Source organism: Diuraphis noxia, unplaced genomic scaffold (genome assembly GCF_037042655.1).
Source record: "Diuraphis noxia isolate RWA-SAM2 unplaced genomic scaffold, SU_Dnox_SAM2 contig0001, whole genome shotgun sequence".
Taxonomy (NCBI): domain Eukaryota; kingdom Metazoa; phylum Arthropoda; class Insecta; order Hemiptera; family Aphididae; genus Diuraphis; species Diuraphis noxia.
This window is the reverse complement of record NW_028301711.1, coordinates 103,271,454-103,292,487: the sequence shown is the minus strand read 5'-3', so window position 1 is coordinate 103,292,487 and position 21,034 is coordinate 103,271,454. Positions and strand designations below refer to the sequence as shown.

At 27.6% G+C, this 21,034-nt stretch overlaps 3 protein-coding genes and 1 pseudogene across 3 annotated transcripts; 2 read left to right on the top strand and 2 right to left on the bottom strand.

Annotated features, from left to right (window-relative positions):
* Window positions 1-1,101: 1,101 nt before the first annotated feature.
* Window positions 1,102-7,313, top strand: LOC149063011 (uncharacterized). The gene is made up of 9 exons (XM_089215481.1): window positions 1,102-1,232; window positions 1,348-1,492; window positions 2,400-2,625; window positions 2,671-2,871; window positions 4,930-5,654; window positions 5,924-6,212; window positions 6,331-6,617; window positions 6,709-6,870; window positions 6,951-7,313. Exons 1-9 carry the CDS (start codon window positions 1,102-1,104, stop codon window positions 7,143-7,145), a joined length of 2,361 nt encoding a protein of 786 aa, XP_089071607.1. The 3' UTR covers window positions 7,146-7,313.
* LOC149063010 (uncharacterized) lies at window positions 7,300-9,260 on the bottom strand (annotated as a pseudogene).
* A 1,358-nt stretch (window positions 9,261-10,618) lies between these two features.
* Window positions 10,619-13,147, top strand: LOC107172746 (52 kDa repressor of the inhibitor of the protein kinase-like). The gene is made up of 5 exons (XM_089215480.1): window positions 10,619-10,633; window positions 10,686-10,949; window positions 11,024-11,570; window positions 11,637-11,778; window positions 11,883-13,147. Exons 1-5 carry the CDS (start codon window positions 10,619-10,621, stop codon window positions 13,012-13,014), a joined length of 2,100 nt encoding a protein of 699 aa, XP_089071606.1. The 3' UTR covers window positions 13,015-13,147.
* Window positions 13,148-13,958: 811 nt separating this feature from the next.
* Window positions 13,959-15,797, bottom strand: LOC149063009 (uncharacterized). Its single transcript, XM_089215479.1, has 6 exons — window positions 15,651-15,797; window positions 15,006-15,342; window positions 14,590-14,940; window positions 14,315-14,543; window positions 14,055-14,243; window positions 13,959-14,004 (listed from the first exon to the last, which is right to left on the bottom strand). Exons 1-6 carry the CDS (start codon window positions 15,795-15,797, stop codon window positions 13,959-13,961), a joined length of 1,299 nt encoding a protein of 432 aa, XP_089071605.1.
* Between the last annotated feature and the right edge of the window lie 5,237 nt (window positions 15,798-21,034).

Here is a 21,034-nt window from a genome sequence, read left to right as displayed (position 1 = left end):
TTAAAAAAAATTAATATTAATATAATGATTGATATAATATGATGTATGAAATGCGAACAAATACGTACTGTGATGTTTGATCAATATGATCGGTATAATATCGGTTTATTATATTATTGATAATTAGTATCTGAACAATTTTTTTTTTGTACTTTTCTAAATCTACGTGAAAAATTATAGAGAACGGTATTTTTTTTTTATTTTTTTTTTTTGGTTTTTTATGGAGATACTGGCCTTCGAAATGTCGCGGGCGGCTGTAGTATGGAATAAGTAGGCGTGTCTATTCCGTGACGTCACTCCGCATGACGACTGCCGCGGCAATCCGGCAAAGCAAGTTGCTTATTTAAGCAAGCTAAGCCCTGTTAGGTTCTAGGATGTCACTTTTATGGTTATAATATTATTCTACTGCATATAAATTCAGTGGCGAATCCAGGAATTTTTTTTGATGGTGCTGATTAGTTACATAATATAACATAGCAAAAAACCCCTTAATAACAACATAATTAGTGTTTATGGACTGGACTGCATTATTATATAAGATGATTAAGATGTCTTTAACTATTTATCCCTATTCCCTAACTTATAGTAGGTATTTTAAATATACATCTATATATTATAATAATATAATATTAGGTATAAAACAAATAATATTTTTTTATTAGGAGTAGTGTCGCAGTGACCATGGCAAATAGAAATAGAAATAGTTACTTAATCGCCTTAATCTAGACGAGTAGGTATTCAGGGCCGGTGCTAGCTTTTGTGAGTCCTTGGGCAAAATATACTACGAGGCCCTTTTATATTAAAAAAAAGTACATGGTTTGAGCTGCGAGGCCATGGGCAAAGGCCCAGCTAGCCTCACCACTCACCGCCACGTCAACACTATTAGTATTACAATGATTTTAAAAATAGATTCCTACTTGAAATTCCGTATGATGATTAAACATTTACAATTATTATTGATGTTTTGTTTTAATGTGTGGCAGTGATAAAATATTGTTTTTCTATACAATATTAAATCTTTGTGAATATTTACCATCTTTATTTTTTTGTCATCAATTTATTATGGTATAAAACAGTTTATTTTCTATCTTAAAAATTATAATGTCAACTAAACTGTTTGATAAAGCTTGTGCTAGTAATATACCCAAAATAAATATATACATGGTTAATGATTATATAAAAAACAGTGATTGTTTTAATGATCCTGAGCTTAGAGGATCAAAAGCCCAAAGGTAAGTTTGCTATACACTTATAACATTTTCAATAGGTAATACCTACATTACTACTTGTGGCTATATTTCAATATTGTACAAAACTCAAATTAAATACCTACTTAATTGTATACAGATCAACACGAGAAAGCTATGGTGATTCAGCTATTGGATATGTAAAACTATTGCGCCAAGGAAATATTTGTTCAGTTAAAGGACAAATATGTCCAGAACATAGAGTAAGACAGAAAAACTATAAAGTAGCTTTAACTGTGAAATTTTAGAACCGGTTCGAATTAGATTTAAATAGTATATAATATTAGATATATAATAGTATATAACATTAGATAAATATAATAGCATAAATATAGTCCACATTAAGTAAAAATGGTATAATAAATAAATTAAAGTAGTCTAGAATAAGTTATAATAGTTTAAATAAATTTGAATTAGAATTATTAATTAAGATTTAATAAAATAATAATAAATAAGTTTATAAGTAGTTTTGCGATATATTAAATTAATTATTTTATTTGGAGTAATTAACCAAAAGATAAATAATTATAACATAGTGGCGTAATATTTAATAGTAGTAATGATATAATTAATGCGTCAGTGTGAGTGCAGTTTATAGTAAAACTGATATAAAATAAATACGTAATATAAAACAAAAACATCGCGGAACACGATTTTTTTTTAATATAATAAATGACGTGTTACGGAATCGAATAAATAATAAAAGTAATATTGAGTATAGAAATCGAAGTTGAGAATACAGGTATTTAGAAAATAAAATATATTAAATATATAGTTGAATAAATAAATAAGAATAAATATTAGAAAGTTATCGAGGGAAGAATAAATGTTATTTTTATGAAATAAATAAAATTATTTTACAAAGTTTAAATGAATAAAAAATATATTGGTGAATAAAAATTCAGGGGAAATACAAGATATTTTGACAGGAAGCATATTAGTAACATCTGACGACGAAACTAGAGACGTAGGTGTTCAAGTAGACAACAACGAGGGGGCTGTAGTAGTCCAAACAAATACAAATATCGTTAAAACAGAACAAACATTAATTAATTTAGATATACCAGAAGAGTATAAATATTCACAAGATTAGATAGGGAAAAATATTTAAGAGCAGTTACAGATAAAGAATTTTTAAATTTAACTTTTAAGTCTTCAAGTCCAGCAAGTGATAGTGATAGTACAATAAAAAAACGAACAGGTTTACGAACTGACAAAGAGGTAGTACACGTACAATTACCAAACATAACTCGAACAAAAAAAATAAAAACAATGGATATAGATAAAGCCACAGCTTTGATTCCGGTGTGTACAGGAGCAAAGAATGTATCAGAATTTATTAATACATGTGATATTGCGGTAAAATCGGTAGATAAAAGTAATTTACCATTATTAATAAAAATAATAAACTCGAAATTAGCAGGTAATGCACTAGAGGCAACAAAATATAGAGACACAGAAAAATGGGAGGATATAAAATCAATTTTAAAGGGAGCATTTGAACATAGAGCATCTGAGAGAACGTTAACAATAGGATTAAATTTCGCGCGTATGAAAGAAAATGAGGACGTAACCAGTTTCGCAGGACGAGTTGAGGAATTATTTTATAAATTATGTAAGGAAGGTTCGAAAGATATGACAGAAGAGGAAAGCAAAGTATATAAAAAACAACTTAAAAATCAAGCATTAATAATTTTTGTAAATGGTTTACCGAAACATTTAAATTTAGCACTAAAAGCTAGGGATCCAAAAACGTTAGAAACTGCTATGCAATTCGCAAAAGATGAGGAAATGGAACATAATGCTAACTTACAAATGGAAAAATTACAAAAAGATTTAGAAAAACAAAATTTAAACGGAAATAGTAATACATCAGGAAATAATTTCAAACAAAATAATAATAGTCAAAATTTTAATCGCGGTAACAATAACTATGGTGGTCAGAATAACGGATATGCTATGGACTAGCGTCCCGCATTGTCTAGTTCACGGTCAACTAGGTACCAGCCGAACCAAGATAGGGTAGGGTGCGACCAACTTTGTAATTATAAGAGAGAAAGCATTTCGTGGAAATCATTAACGTTAGGGCAACACGAAATCATGTGGTTAGACGACTATAAAAGATCGTTGATAGGTGTGCACAGGATGTGGGGTTATGCATCATTACAAAAGTTACAAGAAACAATGTCATAATGTAATATTATAAAGTATATTTTTACATAATAATAATGTTAATAATAATATAAATTATCGAGGTCTGTAGCCGCATGGGGTACGCATTTAGCTCGTACGTGGGCGAGTGGCATTTCCGTCAGTTTAGATGATTATACCACATCCGTGAGAACAGCGACAAGAGCAAGTAGACTATGGGGAGTAGAGGGTAGCACTATATAAGAGACCCCGAAACGACCTGTATTCAGACGCGACTTAACCAGACTAGCCAGAGCACCTTCACGCCAGTCTGTTGTTTAATTTAATTCATTGGACTTAGAAAATTTCTTATAAACAATATTTTGAACTTAGAAAATATTCGAGTCAAACCGAATTTATTCTATCACTCAGAATACTTAACTTACATTCAGCTTTCATGTTATAAATAAATATATGTTTTACCACAATAAATAAACAATTAATCTAATTAAGAAGAATTCTACGTTGTGTAATTAACTCAAGAGTCACCTTCCAAACATCATCCTTGACTACTGATACCTGTAGGCGACGTGATCACTACACATTTTAAGTATTATGGTTAAAGTAGGTACATTTATGTAAAATTATACCTAGTTTTTAAAATTATTCTTTCTTATTGAACTTTTAGGTGGATGTAAACATAGCTTAGCATTTCTTATGTATTTACATAGAAAAAGTGAAGAGTCATCAGTAGGGCTAGGATTTATATGCATTTGCATGTTTTTTTCCTTAAGTCCAAATCGATCGTTTGTCAAATTTGTCCACGATTTTGCTTACTCTCGTTTAAATAAAATCAATTTTTTTTTGCATATTTTTGCATATTTTGAACACAATGCATATAATTGCATATTTATAGATTTTAAGGTTTTTTATTTTTTTTTTAACTTAAATTTTTAAATTTTTATAAATTATTGTTAATTTTAAATGGCGTTTATTTCATAATACCGATAGTTTTTGGTTTATCCGTCGAATTGTAAATATATAGTATAAATATTACCCATCTAATCTTATCTTATCTACGACCGATAGGATTACCTACACATTATTTAACGACGTATTTAATTTCATTAGTACGACGTGTGTTGCGTAAATGTGCGGACACTTATACTTAAAATTTGAGTGGTTTTAATAACAGTATCAGTTAACAATTTTATAAAATGCCGAAAGTACAAAGTGAAAGTGCCAAGTTACGTCAATTTGTAGAAGAATTTTCAAGTGACGTTTTTAAAACAGATGGTAAAATATTATATTGTATTATTTGTGATCAAGCTGTGCCCGTAACAAAACGTTTTCAGGTGGTACAGCATTTAAATACAGGCAAGCATAACAAAAATATTAATTTAAAAGCCAAATCTAAACAGTCGTTCATTAAAAATACATTAGATAACCAAAATAAACAAGCAAATTTTCCTCTAGATTTATGTCAAGCAATGTTAGAATCGGATATACCTTTATGGAATAAAAAATCATCCATCATTTAAACATTTTTTAGAAAAATATACTGGTAAATGTGTTCCTGACCAGTCTACAATTCGCAAAAACTATGTTTCTTCAATTTATGAAAATACTATTTCTCGTATTCGTTCGGAAATTGGTGATGGGCCAATTTGGGTTTCAATAGATGAGACCACGGACGTTGACGGTCGATATGTTTGTAACGTCATAGTTGGTCTCCTCCACGAAGACAATTATTCAAAGCCGTATCTATTAATGTGTGAAGAACTAGAAAAATGTAATTTCCAAACTATTGGCAAAATATTTAATGATGCAATGCACCTATTATGGCCATCAGGAGTGAACTACGAAGAAGTTTTACTTTTTGTTTCTGACGCCGCGCCATATATGGTTAAATCAGCGAATTCCTTGACTATGTTATACCCTAATTTAATTCATTTAACATGTTTGGCACATGGGATTCATAGAATTAGCGAATGTTTACGAAATGAATATTCTACTGTTGATAAATTAATAGCGACAATTAAAAAAGTATTTTTGAAAGCTCCCAGCCGAATTATCAAACTACGTGAACTATTCCCAAATTTACCTTTACCACCTCAACCAATTATCACTAGATGGGGTACATGGTTAAATGCAGTAGAATACTATTCAAATAATTTTGATTCAATAAAATCTGTAATATCAAATTTAGACGACGAAGCAGAATCAATTAAAAAATCAAAAGAATTGTTTGAAGACAAACATTTACAAAATGATTTGGCATATTTAAAAAGTAATTTTTGTTTTCTCAGCCAAGCTATTACTAACCTAGAAATGTGAACAACATATCATAGTAGCGTGTAATAATATAAACTAATATTTAATGTAATTATATAAACTTATATTTAATGTAATAATAATAAATTATGAATTATGATAAAAATACATATCTAGAAATAATAAAAATTTGTTTTTGCATATTTTTGCATATTTTGGTAAATCAAATGCATATTTTACAATTTGCTATTGCATATAAATCCTAGCCCTAGTCATCAGTAACGTCAGTTGATTGTTATTGGAAAAAACCAAAGCTATCTGGTATAGGAACAAATATAAAGTTTATGAACACTAAAGACCTATTTCCACCAAAAAATGTAAAAAATCAATCTACTAATAAAGTAATTGTTACAAAATGTTTTGAAGATGTAATAGAATTGGGAAGAAAAAATAATATAAATTGTCAATTAGGCGAGTACAACTATTGTTTGAGTGAAATATCAAATTTATCTATCCATAGATTAATGTCGAATTTCAGAACACAACAACAACTTAATATAGGTAATAGCCACATTTAATTTAAGATTTTCAACGTTTAATTTTATCACATAAATACCATTATTAACTAGTTATGTTAAAAACAATATAACCTTATAATTTTTATTTTTTTTATATTTAGTTGTCAAATGTTCAGAATTTATTAATTTTATCAAAAGTGTTATACAATCAAATAGTGGAATATTACAGAAAATAGAAAAAGGAACACAAGATCAATCCAACAATAATAGTTGGTTTGAAATGCGATATGGACGGATTACTGCATCCAAGGTATATGAAGCATCTAAATGTAGTACAACAGATGGTACTCTGGTTAAGCAAATTTTAGGGATCTCAAAGATAAAATTATCTAAAGCAATGAACAGAGGAATACATTTGGAAGAACAGGTTAGTCTAATATTTAAAAATGTAAGTAGTATTCTGTAATTTATTTATTTTTCATGACACTAAATAAGATTATTTATGTTTCAGGTTATAAAACAAGTTAAAATACTTGTAGGTTCTAAAATCAAAAAAAACTGGATTACTTATTGATAAGAACTTTCCAATATTAGGAGCATCAGCTGATGGTCTAGGAGAAGACTTTGTCTTAGAAGTAAAATGTCCTACAACTCATTCTACATTATTAAATTATGTAGATAATGGAGTTGTAAAACCAAAGGTTTATTAATTATATTAAAAATATTTACCAGTAAATAATTATCTAATTATTATTATTTTATTAAATTATGTATGTTGTAGGTACTATCTCAAATACAAATTCAAATGCATATACATGAGATGTGGAAAGGAATACTAGCTATTGCTGACCCTGAATTTGAAAAGAATAAAAAAGTTACCATTATAAATATTGATTATGATAAACAAATGTGTGATACTTTAATTGAAAAATGTTGTACATTTTGGGAAAAAAATATTTTTCCAAAATTATACTAGGTAATAAAATTGCAGATTAAATTAAATATTAAAAGCATTTTACATTGTAATATAATAATTTATTGTAAAAATTAACAAGGATTACAATGATTTTAAATTAGAATACATCTATATTAAAAATTACTTATATATAAAAAAAAAAAACTATTAAATACTATTGTTTTATAATTGGTTGTTGAAGATTTATTAACCCACATGCAATGGTTATAATTTCATCAGTATTACATAATAATTGACAGTTAATAAGTGCATGGGGTTTCAACGTTTCAAATTCTCTTAATCGTCCTATTACACATTCTATATGAATACAAAGGCTAGCAATACGTTTAGTTTCTAAAACATCATCTTTTGTTGACTTAGATTTTTGTGAAACACTAGGGGGCCTTATGAGAACACAATTGATTTTATTTAACAACACATCAATACATTTAAACCCACTGTCTGCCATTACAGATGTATTTTCAGGAACAAGATTTAAAAAATTACTTTTTTCTACTATCAATACATCAGTACATCTACCATTAAAACCTTCTGATACAAAATTAATAAATCCATCTGGAGTTGAAAATATAAGATATTTTAATGTGTTACATTTTTTATAATCTGACCATGTTAGTGCTTGTTTAATAGGATCTGATGGTTTTTGGTACTTCTATTTCTAAACAGTCTATAATAGATTGAACAGATGAATAACGATAACGAAAAGGAATAGGTAAAAGTTCTTTTATTAATTTTTCTTTAGGCCAGTATATAAATTGCTTAAAAAAAACAGAAAGTCTAGGTAAAGTGTTATGAAATAGTCTGCAGACTAAACTTTCAGATATCCCAAACATATCTCCTAATCTTCTGAATGAATCGTTCAATTTTATTTTCATTAAAGTTATAAATATATTTCTCTCTTCAAGTTCTATATGAGAACTTATTAATTTAATTAAATTACATTTATACCATTCTTCATTGAGACCTATATATGCTTTTGGATTACTACTAATGTTATGTAAAGTTACTTCATAAGCCATTTTTTTAAATCATTCATTAGCATATTCAAAACCTAAGTTAAATGAATTTTCACTTTCGATAGAATAGAAAGAGCTAAAGTATCTGATATTTCTGAACTGTTATCACTAGATTCTGAGACTGAACAATAGTTTTCTTTTACATAAACAATTTTAGTATTACAAGATTCTAAAAGGTTTACTTTAATAGGTGAACAAGCTACTGTTTTAAACTTAGTTGAATTCTCTGATAATTTGCATTGGATTTTTTTGGATCTTGTTTTTCTTAAATTGTTTATATTTACTTGTACACCAACATCGCTAGTTTTTATAATACCCATCATACATTCTTTTTGCTTTAAATCAATTGTATTATTTTGATCATTAATACAGATGTCTTCAGAGATATTACCACCTATAATTAACAAAAAATTATTATAAAAGTTTCCAATTTGAATCTAAAATGTATACAATTAGTTAAAATTATAAAACTTTACTTTTATTTAAACTATATTCTTTAACTGCATTTTCCACATCTAATTTTCTTTTCTTTTTTAAAAATAATGGACGATTTAGGATAGTAGAAGATCTTTTTCGATCTGACTGACAATCAAATTTATGTGGAATGACACCTTTTTTCAATATAAGTCTTTTTAGTCCCATTAACTTAAATTGAACATAATTTTCAAGAACATTTTCAATCTGATAAAAACAGGACAATCACTCATTAACTTTGACACTTTAAAATAAATTCTATTAATTTATTTTTATTTTTGATAAACATAATTAAATATTGTTCTATGAAGTATTTAAAAGAAATAAAACTTATCTAGGAGATACTTAAAAATTGACTTTACATATTCTTTTAATCTATATAAAAATATTAATTTATACTTAACATAGTTTTACATACATCAAAATGATCTTCGCAGCAAGATAAGTGTGATTTATCAGAAACATCCTTCTTGTCACGTCTTGCAGCTTTCAACCAGTTTCTTCTCAATTTTTTGAATTCTGGCACATTTAGGAATATTTTATCTGGTGTACTTATACTTGTGTTTTTACAAAGTGGAACAAAGCAGTATTTATAAACTCTATTTTTAGGTTTGTCTGTTTCCATTGTGTAAAATTATTAAAATAAATATTAAATGTCAAAAATTAAATCGTTTAAAAATAAAGTGTTTAAATTAAAGCAGTAAGCACATTCAAACTTCAAAGTCGGAGATGTTGATGAATTATGAATACAACAGTATTGAGCGCGAAATGCGAATGCATGACCGCACGGCGCACGGGTGATATAGAACATGCGGAGTGACGTCACAATTAAATGGCGGGAAACCCGCCGCTTTTAAAAATACATGATATCGACCCCTACTCCACAATATTCCTAAAAGTGGTCAAAACAGTGGCGTATTTAGAGGGGGGCCCATGGGGGCCCGGGCCCCCCCCTTGGCCCGTGTAGTACATATTATAATAGTATAACACAATACTACTGAGTAATCGACACTCGTATTATACTTTAATACTTTATAATGTATGATTAAATAATGATTTGATATGAAAACCAAAATAAAAATAGTAAATTGTTAATTCGCATTGTTTTGCGATACCCTGCAGTACAATATAAATAGCAAAAGATAAAATCAATAATGGATTATCGTATCTAGATTCTAGTCCAGAACGTTTATCTGGAACCGTTCGGACAATACGTCGATACCGCACACGCGTTGCTCAGTTTCAATTGCTATTTAATTGCCGATAAAACGCAATATAGTGTGATCCTAGTCTAATCGTGTAGTTGTGAATAACGTATTATTTTACTTGTCAATACATTGTTTATAAGTTATAACTTAACTATCTACTTGTGTATATATTTTAATATTTGTATAAATTGACAACCGAATTTAAAAGTAATATGCAACAAAATAAAAGAACATCGAAGATAACTAATTTTTTTAACTCAACACAGAAAAAAATTAAAATAGAATCTAACGACGTCGTGGATGACGGACAACAGCAATCACAGTCTGACTCACAGACACTAATTTCAACGGAAATCAAAAAGGTATTATATTATAAAATAAATAAGCAAGGCTGTAAGTATATACGCTATACGTAATGTCGCAATGATACTATTGAGTAGTATTTGAGTAATATGACATTTAGTTTTTCAAATATTAAAAATCTTAATATAGACATTTTGAGAGACGGCAAGTCATGGCGAGTGGCGCTCGGCGTTCGAACAACGGGTCCGCCGACCAATGCTCTCAAAAAGTTTATATTAATTATGGAATAAATTATGGACATAGCAGTTTTAACAAAAATAAAATAATACAAATTATTGTTTTTATTTTAAAAAGTTTAATAATATGATACCACACGTGTATAGAATTATAATAATTATTAAAACACAGTTTTCATCAAATATAAATTTTAAAACTTATAGAAAGTCTTGTATTAAATTTTCAATTCTTAGCTATGAATACTTTTAATGTAGGTTTAATTAGTATTGTAATGTAATACGCTTTTGTTTTTATTATTTTAGAAATCAGCACATTTGCATGATATTGCCAATTTTGTAGTCAAACACACTTTACAGTCTTCTGAAATATTTAATTGTTTGAAATTGACTTGGATACCCGACCCAAAATATGATTTTCCTATACGTACAGAAGGCAAACATAATAGAAAATTTCAATATAAGTATTTAGAAATATTTCCATGGTTAGCTTATAGTGAGATTAATAAAGGAGCCTATTGCAAATGGTGTGTTGTATTTGCTTTTTCAGGCGGTGGATCAGGCAACCAGGTATATTACACAGAAAAAAAATTATTTCCTTTGATTATTTATAAATATAGTAATTTTATAATTATTTCTTGTAGCCGTTAAAGAACCTAGTAAGAGAGCCGATGACCAAGTATAAGAATGCAATGGCTGATTTAAATGAACATTCTAAAGCCAAATATCATATGATATCTAGTGAAAGGGCAAAAGACTTCTTAAAAAACTATGAAAATGGAGAGCAAACGGCGGTAAATGTACTTCTCAGCAATCAAAAAAAAGAAATAATTGAACACAATCGTAAGAGACTTATACCTATAATTAAAACTATACTTTTTTGCGCACGTAATAACTTGCCATTACGTGGTCATCGAGAGTCCGGTTCACTTAAATTTGATAATGTACGTGAAGATTGTTTATCGGGTAATCAAGGAATTTTCCGAGCTTTATTGTCTTTTCGCATGGAATCTGGTGACAGAGATCTTAAGTCTCATTTTGATATTTCTGCTAAAAATTGTACAATGATAAGCTCTACTATTCAAAATGAAATTATCGAATCAATGGGTTCTGTGATTAAACAAAAAATTGTTGATAGAGTAAAACTTTCTAAGTATTTTTCGATTTTATGTGATGAAACAACCGATATCAGTACAAATGAACAAATGACAATATGCGTACGTTATGTTGACTTAAAAAATTGTGTCATAAGAGAAGATTTTTTATGTTTTGTAAAAATGGTTTCAACTACTGGGTCAGAAATAACAAAAACATTGAAACATGAACTAGAAAAAGTTGGTTTAAGTTTTGATAACTTAAGAGGACAGGGTTACGATGGGGGATCAAACATGTCTGGCAAGTATAACGGTGTTCAAGCACTAATTTTAAATGAATATCCTTTGGCTTTTTATACTCATTGCTTCAGTCACTCCCTTAATCTATGTTTATCAAAAGCATGTGAAGTATCGGCTATAAAAAATATGAATGGTATAATGGTATAATTGGAACTATCTGTACATTTTTTTCTTCGTCTTCCAAACGAACCGAGAAGTTAAAATATATTATTGAAACGACTTTAGATGTTAACACTGTTAAAAAGAAAAAGCTGAAACAACTGTGCCAAACTCGATGGGTAGAGCGACACGACGCTATATTAACTTTTAAAGAACTATATATTTACATTGTTTCTACGCTAGAAGATCTTGAGCATGATACCAATACAGAAACATCAACGAAAGCTACGTTGTATGGAAGTGCCATAACAAAACCGGATTTTATTATTGCTTTAGAAGTGTCTGCTAAATGTTTTTCTTATACTTTTAATTTGAGCAAACTTTTACAAGGTAAGCAACAAGACGTATGCAATGCTTTGGCTAACGTAACACAAGTAAAAAATGCCTTACAAAGTATTCGAAATGATGCCGATAACTCTTTCAAAGAAATAATGGAAACTGTTTCAAAATTAGCTTCTATTGTAAATATTGACATTAAAATGCCTCGTATGTCTAACAGACAGACGAAACGTGTAAATGTTAGTTCTAATAGTCCAGAAGAATATTTTAAAGTATCTATATACATACCATTTCTCGATAGTTTAATATCCCAATTACATTCAAGATTTGATGAAAGGTTAAAACAAGTATTACCACTTCAAGGCTTAATTCCATGTAACTTGCATTTATATAATGATGATTTAATTTTATCAGCTGCATCTATATATGAAAATGATCTTCCTCACGCAATATCCAGTTTAAGTGCTGAATTACACATGTGGAGAAATCAATGGAAGGACACAGAAAACGTATCACAAACTGCAATTGAAGCAATACAGCACTGCCAAGATCTTTTTCCGAACATTAAAACACTTTTACAGTTGTTCTCCACACTACCAGTTACTTCTGCCACTCCAGAACGCACGTTTTCTACTCTTAAAAGAATAAAAACTTACCTGAGATCAACAATATCTCAAGAAAGGCTAAATGGCTTGGCTTTAACAAACATAAATAAGGAAGAAAATGTAACTGTGGAGGAAATAGCACAAGATTTCATAAAAATCTCCGCTAGGAGAATGCAACTACAAGACTGGTCAAAATAATAGGCATTACTTAAATTGTACAGGTTTTAATATAAGTACTTAAATTGTCTTAATTAAATATAAAATATAATATACTAAAACGTATGATTTTGGTGTTTTATCTAGTGGGCCCCTCCCTAAGGAGATTTCTGGCTACGCCACTGGGTCAAAATGATTTTTTTTTTGCGTCTTCAAAATTTTATTTTGAATATTAAACCAAGCAGTTTACATACTATTTTACTAAATATTTAAGTACTAGTTCAGATGCTAATTTGTGATGTACACCTATGGTAGGCACCTAATAGTTATGGTACGTATTTTCCGTCTCATTATTTTATATTTATACGATGTATTTATTGTTATGCGAATGGCGGGGCGATAACAAACCTGAGTGGCGGGGCTATAAAATGTTCACTCGCCGTGGTGGGGCTATAACAAACCAGTACCGTTTTTTTAATAACTAGAATTAAAATTATAAATATACTACATGACTTTTAAACACATAGTAATGTTAACTAACAAAGTTAAAAACATTAAGCTAGTTCTTGCTCATAGAATTGTATTACTTTTGTAACAATAATTAAACTAAATAATAGTTATTCAAATTTTTACACTACTATTAAAGTACCTACATTAAAGAGAGTCTCTCTCTTTTGTACCTATTAAAATTATTTATAATAAACTTGTTTAATTCAATGAAATACTTTTTTATTAAAACATTTTTTATATACAAATCTGCTATTTAAAAATGTATGATAGAATACTTTCTTTACACACTTAAAAAACTTTAAATTTAATTCTCCTGGCTTTTACTTCAGCGAAGTCATTTATAACTGAATCGAAATCGATGGAGTTTGATATTTTTTTTTTTTTTTATAGACAATAACGCAAGATTTGTTAGTTTAGTTTGATTTATTGTGGAGCGTAAATAAGTTTTTATAAGTTTCAGCTTGCTGAAACTCCGTTCACACATGGCTTTTGTGCAAGGCAATGTTAAATAAAGCCGAAGCGCTATACAAATATTTGGGAAAATATTAGCCATAGAATACTCAAAAATAAACGCTAATAGTTCTAATGGTGTTGCATTTTTGATACTTGGTAATGCACTTATGGCATGATGCTTAAAATGTATAATTTCTTCGGTTAGTTCTGAAGCATTTAAATCTTTATCATATCTTAAGGCTAAATTAGCCGCTGCTTTGACTAGTTCGTCAGTTTCTTTTTCGTATAGTTCAGATCCAGTCAGAAAACTAAAATGTAAGGATACATTATTCAATGTTTCAAATCTCCAACTCAAGTGTGAAAGCAAAACATCACAGACTTTTTCAAATTAATTATGCAATTATTTTTAGCGGAAACGTCCCATTCATCAACAGATTCATCAAAGTCCATTTTCTTTGCTCTTTTTTTCCTTTTTTCTGGGAATGAAGGGGAAATATTCATTTTTAAACTTATTTGTTCAGCATCTCGGAATAATATTTGAATTCTGTTATTTCTTAAGTCAGTTATTTCTTTTATTAATCCTTGAATCATTTTTGTTGCTTGACATACTGTAATTGTTTTTTTTTTGAAGAGATACATTTATACAATCAATACTTGATAGTATAGAATTCCAAACCGTTAATAGGCAAATAAATTCATGATCCACTAAATTAAGTAAATTTTTTGCAATTGGTTTTGATTCAAGATTTCCATTTTCAATAATATTAATCAAAGCACATTTCACATCAGGTAATTGTTTATAAAGGGCCTTTACTGCAGCAGCTTTAGAGGACCATCTAGTATCCGAAAATGGTTTAAGAGTTACTTTTAATGATTTCATCAATATTTCCCAACGTAAAGTAGAACCAGAAAAATAATTAAATAGTTGTTGAATTTTACCGAACAATAGCTGCATTTGTTTATTTGATCCTACGGCATTTACACCTGCTAAATTCAAACAATGTGCTGTACAATGTATAAATGTCGCTAATTGATTTTTTTCTAAAATTTTTGCTTGAACCCCATTGTACTTCCCTGCCATATTTGATCCGTTGTCATATGCTTGAGTGCTTGACCCCTACAATTTTGAATATCCAAACCATCTAGAGATATCTGATGTAATATTTCAGTAGTCAAACCATTACCAGTTTTTTCATGAGATTCTATAAAGCCTAAGAATCTTTCTTCAACAAATACCTTACCACCTGCAGTGACACGAACATATCTTATAACTTGACTCATTTGCTCTGTTCTTGATACATCTGGTGTGCAATCAAACATTATTGTATAATATTTAGCAGATTTAATTTGATGTATGATTTCATTTCGAACTCTTTTGGACAACAAAGCTATAAACTCGTCTTGAATCTGGTGAGAAAAGTAATTTATAGAACCTTTTTAATGTGATTCAATGTGTTCCTTTAATATTGGATCATATTGACTTATCAAACTCAACAAATTAAGAAAATGGCCTGCGGATGGACTCCCAGGTACGTCTGAATGTCCCCTTAATCCTAAATTATTGTTGGCACAGTACAATATTGCATTCAATATTGCTTTTAAAATGTGTCTCCATTTTGCTTCTTGTGATTTTATTTCATTTTGTAAGCAATCATCAATAGCTCCACCATTTTTTAATTTTTTTCAAACATTTTCCATTCAAGGAAATTTTTAACGTGATCTGAAGAATTTTCATGTTCCCTTAAACGTTCCATTTTTTTCCAGTTTGTAAAACCTTGTTTAGGATCTGTTAATCCACTTGATTTAGTTCCAAATAAAATACAACAAAAACAAAAAATCGCCTCATTAGGTTCAGAATACATCATCCATGTTCTGTCACACTTTTCTCAGTTATTCATTTGTTTTAAAAACCAATGATTTTTGAATGGTTTAGGTGCTGTCATCCCACGATTTGGTCCATGAAGAATAAGTATACAACGCAGTTTATCATTAATAGGAGACCAAGAACGAGGATTGTCAAATAAAATTTCTGGAAAATTTCTGGCTTTAAAATCTTCATACTTATTTTGAGCTTCCAAAGATACTTCAAAAGTATTCTCATTATTAACTTGATGACAATTCTCACTTATATTAAAGGTGATGAGTTCTGAGTCATTGACAGTAATATTTTTTTCATTTATCTTAACATCCAAAGAATCGTCATCACTACATTTTTCATTTAAATTGCTTTTACAACTTGTCAATGGTAATGGTTAATTTATAATCGGGTTTTCTTTTTCAGCTTGTTAAATATTTATTTTTTCGGCATCATCATCTAAAGAATTGTCAGACTTGTTTTCCACATTTTTACATTTTAACCAGTTTTTCCGCGTTTTTCCCACTGTTTTGCTAATTCTATCTTTTCAGCTTCTATCTCAGGGATGGCAAATAGGATTTTTTCTACGTGCCAATTTATGACATAATTCAAAAAAAAATTTTCAGCCGTGCCATTATTATTTTTATTAACACAGGAAAATACAAATACAAAATATAAATGAAAAATTTATGATTATAATGTAGAAAATTATGTAAAACTGGAAATAATGTGAAAAAAATATTAAATTATTATTGTTTGTTAGAAATCTTTTGCTTCATATTGGTTGAAAGGTTTTTTATATCTGGTTGATATGATGTTGATTGCAAGGCAATACATGCTGCTGAATCTTCCTCCGTTAATCTGTTCCTAGCCTTTGAATGTGTATGATTTAATACCGAAAAGAGACTTTCGCAAGCATATGTTGAAGAAAAAATTGTTAACAATGAAATTGCTAATTTTTTGACAGAAGAAAAATTTTCTGGAATATTATTCCATACTTCTAATATTATGTTGTCAACACCGCAATCTGTTTCTTCGTTATGTATTCGATGACGTTCCAATTCTTCGATACGCTCTCGCATATTCACAAATTTATTTGTCCAAATTGGATTAGTTTGCAAATCGATTAACTGCATTTCTAAATTTTCTAATCCCATCCAATTAAGATAGTAATCATTAAAATCTTGCACATCGAATAAATCGGGATAATTAATAATTTTTATTAATTTTTCAATTTTTTTAAAATCATGAAACCTTTGTGAAAACTGTATTTTAATCAAACCAACAATATTTGAAAATTCATTGGTAAAATCCCAATTGGTTTGTTCAAAAATGTCCACTTCACATAACATTTTTTTCACTTTTGGGAAGTATAGAAATTTTCCAGATTTGACATCGTTAATAAACATATCTATTTTAATTTCAAAACCTTTTATTAATCCAAACATGGCTTCAATTGTTTTCCCGCGTCCTTGTAACTTTTTATTCAAAGTGTTCAAATGTAATGTTAGATCTGTGAAAAACATCAATTTTGCTAGCCACTCTGTGTCCCACTATATTACAACATATAAATTATATTTTATAATAATAAAGATAAGATATCTGAGCCGTCATAGTTCTGTACTAAATACTATTAAATAAAAAAAAGATAAGATAACAATACGTCGTTGTGAAATATATATTATTAATATAAATATATATGGACAAATGAAGAGTGCCATCGAAAATCTCACGCGTGCCACCTATTTGCCATCCCTGTTCGATCTTCTTCTTCCCATCGCGAAAAAACGAACCTGGAGGCCGCTTTGACATTTTCGTCCTTAAATGTATAAACGTTTTTTTTTTTGAAATTTTAAAAATGTAATTAAATCACTTATAGGTTCTGAGTGAAGCCAAAAATGTATTGGTATCATTGAGAATAATAAATTGTTAAATTACCTACTTAAATTAATATTATGATGACTGCTATAATATGATTAAAAATTATAAAATATTGAATAATTAACAACATTTACGAATTAATGTAATATGTAGTAGGCATTTAGATATATTCTGTATAACAATACATTATAAATTGAGGAGCATAGTACCAATAAACAGCTTAAACCACAAAAAAATAATTTTCCATTTGATTTTTTTCCTCTTTTTTTTTAAGTTATCCAAAATTGGATGGAAAAATACTATTGTCCAGTCATTGCATTTGTGTTTTAGTTGAGCAGCGTGAATGGAGTGAATATGACAAACTTAGAACTAACATGACCAGCGATAACCTTGAATATATCATAATGTTCAAATTTATTAAATGCAACAACCACTATTTAAACTCGTTGATATAATATTTTATGTTATATTATATTAAACTATGTTAAATTAATTACAAACCTACAAAGTTAAACCAAGAGTATTAAGAATACCTACTTAATACTCGTAGTAAAAGTATTAGAGTAGTATTTAAAAAAATAAAAATAATTTAGTATTTTCTCAAGAATACTTTTTAAAAATATTCTTTACAACACTGAGGGACTGTCGTTTGAGTCTATACATTATATTATATCATTGATCTTAAATGAAAAGTATTTTACTTTTAAACAGAGGCTAAAAAAATTAAATTTAAAATGGTACAAACTTTTAAATTGTTCATTCATACAATTCTTTGAAAAAAAACAAGCAAATTAGGTACTTAAAATTGCTGCCTTTCTTTAATATTCAGAACATAATATAATTTTACTAATTAAAACCACTGGAGAAATTAAATGAACTATCTTAATTTATGTATTTAAAAAATTCTGGTTATATATTTGTTTGTAGAAATAAGGTATTTTAATGGAAATTGTTTATTTATGTCTGACTTCAGTCTGCAATAATAAACATTAAACAATTGTATATTATATTTTTATATATTTACTATTTACATAACGCTTAATTTAAAATATAATTAATCAAAATTTCATTTTTTCACCAATTTCAGTAAGCGTAACAAAAAATAGTTCCATATGAAGAAAATTATATAAACAATAAATTATAATAATATATTATAATTAATCTATTCCGTAATCCGTGGACTGCGATGTAACCAAGTTTATACTATATAAAAAAAGAGTTTCCCAATACTATTCTATTGTTTATTTCAAGATTCATTAAAGCCTAAACATCATTTAATTATCCACTATTGTAATATAATAAAAAATTCAGGGCCCTTAAAATATTTATGGAGTTATAGATTTGAGTCTAAGCATAGACAACTTAAAACATACACCAAAAACATAACTTCAAGAGTTCATATTCCTATTTCGTTAGGTATAAAATATTCCATTAATTTTTCTGATTATATTTTAAATTTAAGCAACAGTTCTTGTATCTCGACAAATTTAGGCTCTCCACTTAGTTCATGTGAATATTTTGAAAAAATTAAAATTTTGTTTTCACCTAATGATTTGGCTGCACTTGATCAGGCTCTTTGTTATGACCAAATTGTATACAACAACACAGTGTATAAAATCAATAATATACTTACAGCTTTATTTGACAATACAACATTAGTATATAAATTTAAAAAAAATATATGTCTTGATGAGAAAGTATTGTTTTTATGTAATACTTTAAATGTACTCTCTTATAACAAACATTTTGTTAGTTATGTTGTCTCAAGTATTGATACTGGACTATATGTTTTAAAAAGTATTACAGATTTCATGGGTCCTCCAGTTCATTTATATTATCTTAATAATAAAGACACTGTAATACGTTTAAAACATTACTTTATATAAAAATTTATTTTTATTTATTAAAATACATTATTTTATTTTGTTAATAGTATAACCATAAAGATTATACATATTATACAACAGTATTTTTTTATATCAACCTAGGTATGTACAATTAAACTTTTTTTACTTTGTTCAATCTTATACCAAATTATAAGGAACTTAGGTATTATTATCTCAGTTATTAATAATTTTAGTGTATTTTATTTAATATGTTTATTTTTATTTTTTGATAAACAAATAGCTGTAATATATTTGAGCATAATTTTGATGTACATTTAAATTTAGTATATTCAATATATAACATAGGTATTTGACAATATTTTTAACGTTTGTGTTTGTTTATATTTTTATTTTTATTTTTTATTTTTATTATTTCATTCCTGTAACCAGGGACTTATATTGTATATTATATTTAATATTATGCTTGAATATCAATAAATTGTTCAAATGATTTATTTTTAAACAATGTATCTATATACATACCCAGATAGCAAAATCATGTTGATAGAATGTTTTTTGAATGTTAGAAATTTAAAAATAATGTTCCAATAAGATTTTAAACAGATGAAAATAATGTAATTTTAACATTCTATGAATGTTCTATCGCCTTTATTTGGCCACTTTTTTTCGGATTCTAGAAATATTACATGGGTAATATGGTTGGAATATTGTTAAAATCATATTCTCAAAAAATTTTTTTTTAAAGTTAGGATAATGTTACTTTATTTTACCATAATATTAGTAAAAACTTTAGAAAATATCATTTCTGATAATGTAAAAATATTTTTTTATAAAAATTTGATTAATGTTTAAAATATATATCTTAAATAATATAGTTTCATTAACATTTAATATGGATTAAAATAATTAATAAATATATATTTTCAATTACCAGCAATAGCTTGTACGAATAAAAATATTATTCATAAATATCCTAAAAAAAACATAAATAATTATATGTTGATAGATGGTTCTTATTATAACTACATAAATTTCGCCCAAGTTAAACAAAGTTGAGTGGCTAAATTTTTCCAATGATATATATGTGAGAAATATTGGAAACAGTTTAAGTAATAAGTATATCATCTGCAGTGTAGCACTGTGAATTTATTATATTATTGTTTAGGTAAATAAGAATTGAAATTAAACATACATACTATATAACTATAACTATATATTATATACACAAGTTTTGTACAAACATATTTCTTTATTAATTTATACATAAATAATATATAATATTATACAAAACAATATAATATGGGTATATAAGATACAATATATATATATGTATAATAATTATAAATTAAATTGTAAGAAATAAAATTAAAATAAATTCCTCTTTTACTTGTTTAAAATATTAGAAATAGAAGTAGAACAAATGTATATACTTATGTATAGAGCAGGTTGTACAAGTTATTATTATTATATACATATATAGATACATATTTCTTCAAATTATTTATTATTTATACAT

Excerpts from the sequence above, each read along its gene's own strand:
- LOC149063011 (XM_089215481.1), top strand. The coding sequence starts at position 1,102 with ATGTCAACTAAACTGTTTGATAAAGCTTGTGCTAGTAATATACCCAAA. Across the intron at positions 2,872-4,929 it reads TTATAAATTATGTAAGGAAG|AAAAATATACTGGTAAATGT; the intron begins GTTCGAAAGATA and ends AACATTTTTTAG. Across the intron at positions 5,655-5,923 it reads AACATTTACAAAATGATTTG|TCATCAGTAACGTCAGTTGA; the intron begins GCATATTTAAAA and ends TCCTAGCCCTAG.
- LOC107172746 (XM_089215480.1), top strand. Across the intron at positions 10,950-11,023 it reads GCGGTGGATCAGGCAACCAG|CCGTTAAAGAACCTAGTAAG; the intron begins GTATATTACACA and ends TATTTCTTGTAG. Across the intron at positions 11,779-11,882 it reads GGATCAAACATGTCTGGCAA|TATCGGCTATAAAAAATATG; the intron begins GTATAACGGTGT and ends AAGCATGTGAAG.
- LOC149063009 (XM_089215479.1), bottom strand. The coding sequence starts at position 15,797 with ATGTATTCTGAACCTAATGAGGCGATTTTTTGTTTTTGTTGTATTTTA. Across the intron at positions 15,343-15,650 it reads ATGAAAATTCTTCAGATCAC|ATTCAAGACGAGTTTATAGC; the intron begins GTTAAAAATTTC and ends TTTTCTCACCAG. Across the intron at positions 14,941-15,005 it reads GGATCAAATATGGCAGGGAA|CACATTGTTTGAATTTAGCA; the intron begins GTACAATGGGGT and ends TACATTGTACAG.